At 43.4% G+C, this 10,964-nt stretch overlaps 1 protein-coding gene across 1 annotated transcript; it reads left to right on the top strand.

Annotated features, from left to right (window-relative positions):
- The first annotated feature begins 975 nt into the window (after positions 1-975).
- Positions 976-10,316, top strand: LOC134191585 (uncharacterized). Its single transcript, XM_062660210.1, has 3 exons — positions 976-1,665; positions 1,746-1,938; positions 9,352-10,316. The coding sequence occupies exons 1-3, from the start codon at positions 1,086-1,088 to the stop codon at positions 9,374-9,376; spliced, it is 798 nt and encodes a 265-aa protein (XP_062516194.1). The 5' UTR covers positions 976-1,085; the 3' UTR covers positions 9,377-10,316.
- Positions 10,317-10,964: the final 648 nt, after the last annotated feature.

The raw sequence follows: 10,964 nt of genomic DNA, 5'->3' as shown, positions 1-10,964 counted from the left end.
TCACACGGGGGAGAATTCACACGGGGGAGAATTCACACGGGGGAGAATTCACACGGGGGAGATTAACACACGGGAGAAAATTCACACGGGGAAGAATTCACACGGGGAGAATTCACACGGAGTGAGGATTCACACGGTGGGACGTTCACACGGGGGAGGATCCACTCGGAGGAGGATCCACTCGGAGGAGGATCCACTCGGAGGAGGATCCACGCGGGGGAGGATCCACATGGGGAGCTCCACACGGGGGCGGTTTCACACTTGGGAGTTCCACACGGGGGAGGTTCCACAGGGGGAGGGTTCCACACGGGGATAATTCACAGGGTAGGATTCACAAGGGGTTAACGGGGTAGATTCACAGGGGTGGTTTTACAGGGGTGGTTTTACAGGGAGAGGGTTTACAGGGAGAGGATTTACAGGGAGAGGATTTACAGGGAGAGGATTTACAGGGAGAGGATTTACAGGGAGAGGATTTACAGGGAGAGGATTTACAGGGAGAGGATTTACAGGGAGAGGATTTACAGGGAGAGGATTTACAGGGAGAGGATTTACAGGGAGAGGATTTACAGGGGGTGATTCACAGGGGAAGTATTCACACGGGAGAGTTCACACGGGGAGGCTCACACGGGGAGGTTCAACGGGGGGAGACTTCACACGGGGAGAGTCTTCACACGGGGAGAGCCTTCACACGGGGAGAGCCTTCACACGGGGAGAGCCTTCACACGGGGAGAGCCTTCACACGGGGAGAGCCTTCACACGGGGAGAGCCTTCACACGGGGAGAGCCTTCACACGGGGAGAGCCTTCACACGGGGAGAGCCTTCACACGGAGAGGTTCAGGATTCCCACGGGGAGTTCACACGGGGGATTCACACGGGGGATTCACACGGGGAAATTATAGCCTGTGACACGGGGATCGCCTCATCTCTAGAACTGAGACATCCCGCGCCTTCGTCATTTCCCGGATCTAACGCAAATTATTACAATCAGCGTCGCCGTGAAACGCAGCTAGACCGTGCATCACTGACGACGACTGTATACAACTAACACTCTTTTAGGCCAACTGGTCAGCAATTTATTACCTATCATGGGTAACTTGTTCTCACAAGAAGAGGAGAGTGAAATTCATCGCATTCAGACTTCAGGAGTAGCTTCACGCAGCAACGTGGATCAAGTGAACTCCCGCGACGATCAGTCTGGTCTCTATTCACTAGTAAAGCTGAAAGGAGGAGGCATGCTTGTAGAAGGGTTGAGAAAAGCGCAGACGGACGGTACGACTGACGCCATGGACGATTTCAGACGTCTGTTACGACAAAAGTTGGCTCCTTTTCTCAGAAATGGAAGAGAGGGTTACGAAGTGTCAATAAGGGATTTGGTGAGAAAACGCCGGGTATACAGGGAGTCCAAAGAGAAAGGGAACAAAAAGAAACAACGATATGTCAAGAAGAACTCCGTGTTTCCTGAAGTCGTCATAGAAACCGGACACGTCCCGGAATCGCAAACTCGGCGAGTTTGGTGGGATACTGACAAGCGGGGAGCTGTTGGAGAGACTGCTCTTCATTTGTGTTTACTCAACAACAGCTCGCTGTACAAGGATCTTGCCAGAGAGATGATTGCAGAATGTCCAGGACTTGTTAATGACATATATCTTGGAGATCTGTACTATGGTAGGTATTGTGACATGTGACAGTGTGTACGTATTTTATGTAATATTTAGTTCTTCTTGATGCATGTCAAATCCTTACAGGAGAGTCACCTCTGCACCTTGCTATTGTTAATGGGGATTATGAGATGGTTAAAATTCTACTTGAAAATGGTGCATGGGTTGATGAAATGGCCATTGGCAGCTTTTTTTATCCCCTTGACCAGCAGAATGGAAGAGAAGACGACCAATATTCTGAGCATGTCAGGCTGCAGGAAGAGGAGACAAACTATGAGGGGTATGTGTAAAATTAACCAATCTAAAAAAGAAAAACAATATAAATATATATATATATATATATATATATATCTTTATATTTGTTTATACAGTGGGTAAATGCCACCGCTCTACATCCACTGCTAAATATAATCTATTATTTAGTATTTTAGCATTAAACTGCCAAAGACGAACAGATAATTGTTCTAACAAATTACTAAACGCTTGACTAAATGATAGTCTAGTTTTTGTCATCATTTTAGAGACAACTATTCTTAGTGTAGCTAAACTAGCAGGTGTCCAAAAACCAAACGTTTCAACTATCAAAGGGTAGAAGCTTCCACGTTCGTCTGGCGATGAGCATCTTTTTCTTCCTCTCCAGTAAATGCAGCAGCTCCAGCCAAAGTTGAAGCAGGTATAATGTACGAAGGCTGCATGGTGTTCCAAATGGAAACATCAAAATAAGCAGGCTTGCCGTTTGTGAAATTGGGACGATAGACATCCCCAGGACGATTGAAAGAAGTGGTACTGCAATGCTCCTCAAGGTGTGAACCAGCATCATCAACAAGTAACATGTGATAGATGATGTCTCGAAGAGCATTATGACGTCTGGATCGTAGAGAACCGTGACCACATCCAAGGAGATGATCTCCAAATGAATCAATTGTATGTCCACACATACAACGTATAGCCTTGGAAAAATCTGGAAAGATAGGAATTTCCAGCCAGAGTTTGACTGCAATCACAAATTCATGCGAAGCCGTAGCGAGGCCTAACTTTGGGTTGGGAATTGCCCGCAACCAGGCTGCGGCATAAATCGATGATACGGTGTTTAGGCGAGCATTATCTTGAAGGCTGCGAGATTCCTTGAGATTAGCGAAGAACTGGATCTGTGACTGTAGAGACTTCTCAGACATAGATGACAAGTCTGTAGTAACCTCCTTATGAAAATCAGCAAGAATGTTTCTAAAATGACTGTGAGCTTCATCTTCTCCAGGTATGTATCCAGAAAGTGAGGCATCAGATGTTGTTGTGGTTGTAAAGTAGGTCGTACCAATTGTCTGACATAGTTGGAGTAAGAAAATGAAATTCTCTGATAGAATTGCAACAGGAAGTGAAAGCTGCTGGTGCAGTTGTTTTGCTTGTCTGAAACCAAGACCTCCAAAACGCATGGGTAAAATCGCCTCTTGCCATGCATGATTAGGTAAAGAAGCATGTATCGATATTTCCAGAGAATGACGAAGGCCTGCATTAAATGCAGTAAAACGAGACATGGTATGGTTAGGATGGACAGTTCGAAGGATGTAATTGATCTTGCACAGACCAAGACACGATCGAAGAAGATGGAACTCAATTTGTGAATTGTTGAGATCAGGTAAATGACTCTGCATTTGAAGAACACTGTTCACACATTTGCTAATAAACTCATCAAAAAGGTGATCAGACCCAATTATTGGAGAACCAAGAAGTTCTGCTCTACTTTTGATCAAACAGATTCGACGTATTGCAGTTGGAATTCTGAGAACATCTGGTCACCTGTTGACGAAAATATTTCACATTTGTCTAAATTGAGCTTGAGACCAAATGAAGGGCCTTTCTCCAACATCGAGTTCAATAACTGGCAAACCGCATGACGAGATCCAACAAGAGATCCGCCATCAAGCTACCATAGATTCAATTGCATACCCAAGAGAGGATCAATATCATCCAAGAGTTGCAGTATGACCAAAGAAAACAGAAACGGACCCAGTGGATCACCTTGTTGAACCCCTGCTGGAGACAATATATGATGTGAACCAAATCTGAGTTTCTCTGCAGATGTATAACACCATTGTACCCACAGCACTAGATTAGGCATTTCTTTTTAAAAGACGGTTGAGAAATGAAGAGCGGTCACAATTATTAAATGCATTTGCCATGTCAACTTTCACACACCATAGATCTTCGTTATTACCATTTTCTTCAATGAAAGTTTGTAAAGTGTATATAGCAACTTCCATGCTCCCCTTTATTCCCACTCGAACTTGTACATATGGCAAAAAAAGATCAGGCAAAAAACGTGAGTTTGCAGCTGCGCAACAGACGACTTACCAAACGTCGTAAAACTCCCCACCGCAATTGACCTGTAACCTCCATTCTTCTTGCATAAGGCAGTGAGGGGTGCTCCAATGTAGAGCGGTGGGATTTACCCACTGTATAAATATATATATTATTTATTAATTAATAATGTTTTTATTGGGGAGTGCGCTAGCACTCCCTAAGTAGGGATGGCACTAGTAGTTCATATTAACTCTGATTTTCACTTTGGGATAGCCTAGCTCTGAAATGCTTCTATAAAATGCCACAATTTTTATATTGTCTTGCATGGCTATGCAGGAGGCATGAACTTTGACTATCATTTTGGCGCTAGCACGTTCAGACGAAGTTGGGACAAGTTTTTTGCTGTGAAATTTTGGCATGCTGTTTGCCACGCTTTTCTCTGCGTGTGACATAGAGTCGCATGCACGTGCCGACTTGCCAGTTTCATGGAATCTTCGCCATTCTCGAAGCTGCTCACAGGATCTTTGCTTCTCCAATCATTCCTTACGTGTTAGTATGTAGGTAGACTTGAAACACTTGTCGATTTAGCCTACTCACAAGACCTGAGTGCCGATCAACTTCCCAGTTTGGATCTTCGTTTCACTCACGGGATTTTTGTCTCGCTCACAGGATCTTCGCTGTGCCTTTCTTTGCCTGTTACTTGAAACACCGTTCTTTGCCTGTTACTTGAAACACCGTTCTTTGCCTGTTACTTGAAACACCGTTCTTTGCCTGTTACTTGAAACACCGTTCTCTGCATGGGCCCGCAAACAGGATCTCCGTGTCCCTCACAAGATCTTCGCAGAAAATGTGCATTTGCGTGTGATAGAGACAGTTCTTTCTAACTGGTAGAAAAGGAAGTTGTGTGGTACTGGAACTCACACGCCGATTACAAAACTTTTGCAGACAAGTACTCATACTTTACAATTAAATCACTACTTTGCTTTCAAGTTGGCTGCTTGGATAGGATTGAGTCCACACTACATATAGCTAGTCTTTCTAAAATTATTCTTACATTATATTGCCACAAGCGAACAGAAAGTTGTTGGTGTACATTGCTGATGGCTTTGCTGACAGTTCTTCCTGTTGTTAAAATTGTCCTTGCAATGCGTTTCAAAGTCTCGAGACTGTTGGCAGACCATACACCAAAGGTTTCAACAGCTAATGGAAAGAACATGCAGCTAGTTGTCTCCACTGCTTCCTGATGTTTCTCATCTTTCTCTGATTCTCCTGCTAAAGCTGCAGCTCCAGCTTCTTGAGCTGATATACTGATATAACTCGACTGAAGAGAATTTTGCGTAGTTATCTCGAAATACACTGGACGACCTTGTTGAAATTCCTTGTGAAACAAATCCCTGGTGTCAAATTTGTGTCGCTGCTTGCAGCGTTGTTTGCAAAGGCATCCAGAATTATCAGTAATAAGGGCATGAAATATTGTGTCACATAGGGCATCATGTCTCTTTATACGTAACAGTCCGTAATGGCAATCCAAGATGTGGTCACCAAAGTGGTCGAGGACTAGCCTTGAATTTTCAGACCAGAGAGCACAGCACGCAAAGCGTGCAAACTCTGGTCTGGATCAGGATGGTACTAAAATGATTTCGAAAATAGCCTTCTAAGCCAATCAGCGTCTTAGAACTGGAATGTTAGTTGTAAATTCTGATTGGTTTAACAGTAATTGGCTATGCTTAGTGCATTAACGTTGATATGCGTGTGTGAAATCCTTCTGTCAGCTAAATGCAAGCCAGAGGTGCCAAGTGCATGCAAGAGTCGTGAATAGACTCTGGTGGACGCACACGTCTCAGTTTTAGTTTCAGCTTCAGTTCTTCGATCTTTCAAGCTTACGGTGACAGGACATGCACAGCAGCGTTTCTAGACCATCACCTTTGACAACTGGCCAAGCGGTAGTGTTGCTAGTTGACCTGTTAGACTAACTAGGGTTCTGCCGCAGAATGAAAGAGTCGTCGTTTCATGCCTTCCACCAAGATATCGCAGCAAACACGGCAGACGTCTCTTCTTTGTTCGTGAGATTGCGTGGCATTTACAAATGATATGTTTCCGTAATGCCAAAGTTTGGTATCTTCCCATCTCATTATTGAACTTAGTAAAATGATCGTAGGCTGTTAGACTACCATTTAGCATCACTTTTTGATAAGTACTTCCGAAATCATTTTAGTATCGTTGTGGTCCAGAATAGAGTTCGCACGCTCTCTGGTCTGGAAGTTCAAGGCTAGTCGAGGACTTGACCACAGGTACATCTTGATGAAGCAGGTGGGAATGGAAAGAACGGTAAAACCTAGACGAATCGGAACGTCAACAACGAATTCTGATGGTGACATGACCACGCCTAAATTGGGGTTGGGTATTGCCATAAGCCATGACCTTACATGAGGAGCTAATATTGAATTCATACGAGCTAGGTCTCGCAGACTGGCTGACTTCTTTGTATCATTCTGCAGCGAGGAGTCAAGAACTCCTTGAAATTGATGTTGAGTTGCAGTCTTTAGATTGAGTTCACGATTATCTGTTCTGTGCAGTTGTGGTCAGCACATTGACACTTTTTGGAGATCACCTTCTTGGTTGTGGTTTGGTCCAGTGTGCACACGTAAACACAATGCATTGGCAGAAGTTATTTCCCAGGCCTTATTGATTGAGAACAGAGAAATTATGAGGGAGATGAGGTGCAATGGTTCTACTGAAAGCCGTCCTGGTGATGCTTTTCACCCTGATTTCTTGGAGGTTCGACCTGCCTATTTTGACGTAACAGTTAGAAACTCTTTGCAGCCGTTATATGTGACAAATCAGCTGTAAGGGCTGGAGCCGCAGCAGAGGCAGGTGAAGAACAAAAGGATATTCGCCATGAAGACAGAGTTCATGCAGCTGGTGGTCTCTTTTTCTCCTTAGTGGTTAAGACCTTGGGGCTCTGGTTATTATTCAGCATCAAAACTCTGAAAGCTATTGCTTCTAAAACCTCAGCAGTCAGTGGCCTTAAATTCCACCAGGCTTTCCAAAATATGATGCAGCAACTTTCTATTCAATTGTGAAAATGTAATTCGAGAATGATTCATAAGAGAATTCAGCTGAAAGTACAGGACGTTGATAGTTGACATCTACCTAGTGTAATCTAAGACTTGTTAGTTTGGGGGTGTTTGGGCGATTGTTTGGGGGATTGTTTGGGGGATTGTTTGGGGGATTATTTGAGTTTGAATATATATATATATATATATATATATATATATATATATATTAGGTTCTTAACCCGTTCTTCATCCGGGAAAAGTAATTAACACAATTTCTATTATACGCAATTCAGTTACTGGGCAAAGAAATCACCCCTGAATAATTCGTTCAGTGCATGTGACCAAATGTTTTATCTAATTATCTAAAGACCCGGACATAATCAACAAACACAAAAATGGGAAATGGCAAATGGATAAGGAGCTGCTGTTAAACGGTAATGCGCCCCAGCCAGATGTCTGGGTTCCTGTGCACTAACCAGGAGCACTGACCGCGACGCCAACTGTGGTGTGGGCACCCGAAGTCCCACCCAGACCCCAGTGGGTGATGGACTTTGTCGCAGTCGGAGGCCTTGCCACCCCAGTCGAAGACCAGGTACTCATTATACTCCTGAGTCGAGAGAGGCAATTGTGTGTAAGTTTCTTGCCCAAGGAAATTATGCCATAGCTCGCCATCATTGTGACTTGAACCTGCAACCCTTTAAGGTCCCAGATGTAATCTCTCCATACGATGACTCTCTAACCAACTGAGCTATCACACCACTAACAAACAACACACACACACACACACACACACACACACACACACACACACACACACACACACACACACACACACATACACACACACACACACACACACACACACACACACACACACAGCTCCTATATATAGCTTGTGCAGAAGCAGAACAGTAACTGTCCATCATGAAGATGGAAGTGGGGAAGCAAGAAATTGGGAATGCTAGGTGGGCGTGTGTAAAATGACACCACACTCAGCCTATTTGAATGCAAAATCATGTAGCAGAGCCTTCTTGGTGGATAATGTGATTGTGATAAGAAGATAGCCAGATAGTTTTGATTACTATTGTAATAGCAACAGATGTCCCATTCATGACTCACTTCCGTTCGCTAGTAGAGAGTACACTCAATCCGCTGGCGCCGCGCCGCTAGAGCGAAACCCAGGCATGAAACAGATAGTTTCAATCAGTAAGAAATCGACCGTCTCTCATGGCATGTGCATAGGGATCGTATGTGTCAAAATTCGAAGTTGCACAGTGGTCATGTTGTCGCGAGATTTCACTTGGGGTCGACTCCTTGAGGGAACCGTCTTAATACCAAAGCATGCGTTTGCATTGTGGTGTGGAACACAGTCTTCATCCATGGTTTTGTGGTGATTGGCCCGGCAGTTTTGGCATGATTGATGGTACAGACAGACAGACAGACAGACAGGCAGACCCCGGATGAATGGAAGCAGTGCTTGCAACTTACAGTTTCTGCAAAGTTGAAGTCATCAACAGAAGAGGAGAGCTTATTCAGGATTCTTTTTGACGTCAGCGGTTATTTCCGCTTTTGTCAATTGTGTCAGTCCTATTCGGTTGCATGTGGTCCCCGTTTCTGGAATGAACGCTTTTGTTGAGCTGTTTTTCAGCTTTGGTTGTTTTTGTGGTTTATGTTCTTTTGTTGTGATCGAGTTTGCGTTCTGTCTTTACTGTTGTGGCTTCAGCGTCTGGGATTATTGCAGCTCTACCTTTCTCTCATGGGTTAGTGCGTCTTCTCTGGATTCTGTCGTCATCATCTTATCTTCGTCTTCCTCTTATCATCCATCTTGTGACTTCAGCATCTGGGATTATCACAGCCTTACCTTGCCTGTGTGGCCTAGTGTGTTTTCTCCAGATTCTGACGTCAGCTTCTGGGATTATTGCAGCTTTACTTTGCCCTTGTGGCCTAGTGCGTCTTCTCTGGATTCTGTCATCATCATCTCTTGGTCTTCTTTGGATTCTGATGTTATCATTTCTTTTGACTTGCTTAACTTGTACTTAGCTGTGGAGTCTAGCGTTTTGTTTGTAGTTCTACTTGTTATGTAGTTGTGTAATCTGTTGTTGTAGTTGTGACACTGTTACTTTAGACAAACAGACAGATCAGATATGTGTGTGTGTGTGTGTGTGTGTGCATGTGTGCGTGTGTGTGTGTGTGTGTGTGTGTGTGTGTGCATGTGTGCGTGTGTGTGTGTGTGTGTGTGTGTGTGTGTGTGTGTGGTGTGTGTGTATTATATATTTTATTTATTTGTATTTTTAATTTTAATTTTTAATTTTTTTAGTTATATATATTTGTTGCAGGAGCTTGGCTATAGGCAACACCTAACAGCCTTGGCCTTGCCATATCCCAGAAAGAGTTCATGATATCTTTGCGCTTTTTGGCTTGGCGTTCCACTTTTTGCCTAAAAAAGAGTCGATGCTTTTGCAACTAGAGTTTGGATCACTTTGGAGAACACACACCGTCATGATGCTCTGTGTGATGTCTTCCTTCACGCTTTTTCAGTTGACAATGCTAACTTTTGAAGAGAACAACGTTGTTCAGTCGACAGCAACATGCGTTCAAGTGATGTCTTCCATCCTGATTTCGAACAAGAGTCACCCACGTATTTGATATGTCAGTACGGAATTCTTTTCAACCACAGTACATCATCAAAGCTGCACACTATGCAGGTGCAGCAGCAGAAGCAGGTCAGATTGAAAAAGACAGCCATCACGATAATTTTGTGAAAGCTACTGGTGGCATATTTCACATACTGGTCTTTGAGACTTTTGGATTGTGGACCAGTCATATATAGTTTGCTGGTCATCAAGAAGATTGTTAGCAGACTTGCCTTTCAAGGAAATATATCAATGAACAAGACTACCACTAACTTGCACAAACAGCTATCTGTTACATTATGGTTATATAATGTCAAGATAATTTTACACAGATTAGTGTTGGACTGTAGAGAGAGTGCTTTATTAGTCTTCTAGTTTGTTCTGTGGTTTTTAGTTTAAGAAAGGGTGTTAAAGGAAAAATTAAAAATATGTACCTATATTCATGTCAAATTTTCTACGAATCCGATTCTGTTTTTAAAACAAATCCTTAAACTCGCTATCAACATCTTCGGATGGAACAAGGGCGTGTTTGTGTACAAGATTTCCGAATCTGAGGTTCCTACCAGGATCAACTTTTTCATAGAGAAGGAAGGCAAACAGCGCTACACCTGGATCAAAAATATCATCTGCCTGCTCCACAATCAGATCAAGCACAACCATTGCATGTTCTTCAGGAAGTGGTGCCTTCCACTGGAAAGAAGACCTCTTCAAGCAACACTTCTCAGAATGCCAAAGACACAGAGGCATCTGAGTGGAGAAGCCCAAAGTATGCAACAGCAAACTCATGTTCCAGAATTGGCACAGTTAGCTACAAGCCCCTACGTGCTCTATGCTGACTTTGAAGTACTTATCAACAAGATTGAATGACTTGTGAATGCAGTTTGACAAGAGCAACTGTGTGAACACTCAAAGACGTTTTCTCGCAGTCTGTGACTTCTCGTACATCTGTGTTCGGTATGATATTCAAAGCCAACGACTTGTACTTGATGCAGTATGTCTTGGAATGCCTGATTTGAAAGAAGGTTAACATCAAGACTATCCTTTCTACCCGAAACCTTTACAAATGACTTAACAAGACCACCAAATATTACCAAAGTGCAAATTGCTGTATCTGCACTGAACCCCTTAAATGTGACCTTGTCAATCTGCAATCACTACTCCATTGCAGGACAATACCCAAAAGAAACATACATTGCATGCGACTTCAAGCTGTGATTTCCCCAAAACCCACCACAATTCTCATGGTTATTCACTCCAGGGATACAACATCCATCTCTTGATGCAAGCCATCTCCAAGGTTGAAGAGAAGATCAATT

The sequence above is a fragment of the Corticium candelabrum genome, chromosome 1 (assembly GCF_963422355.1).
Source record: "Corticium candelabrum chromosome 1, ooCorCand1.1, whole genome shotgun sequence".
Taxonomy (NCBI): domain Eukaryota; kingdom Metazoa; phylum Porifera; class Homoscleromorpha; order Homosclerophorida; family Plakinidae; genus Corticium; species Corticium candelabrum.
This window is presented reverse-complemented; position numbering and strand designations above follow the sequence as displayed.

Coding starts and splice junctions, on each gene's coding strand:
- LOC134191585 (XM_062660210.1), top strand. CDS start 1,086: ATGGGTAACTTGTTCTCACAAGAAGAGGAGAGTGAAATTCATCGCATT. Junction 1,666..1,745: donor TCTTGGAGATCTGTACTATG/GTAGGTATTGTG, acceptor AAATCCTTACAG/GAGAGTCACCTCTGCACCTT. Junction 1,939..9,351: donor GAGGAGACAAACTATGAGGG/GTATGTGTAAAA, acceptor TATTTGTTGCAG/GAGCTTGGCTATAGGCAACA.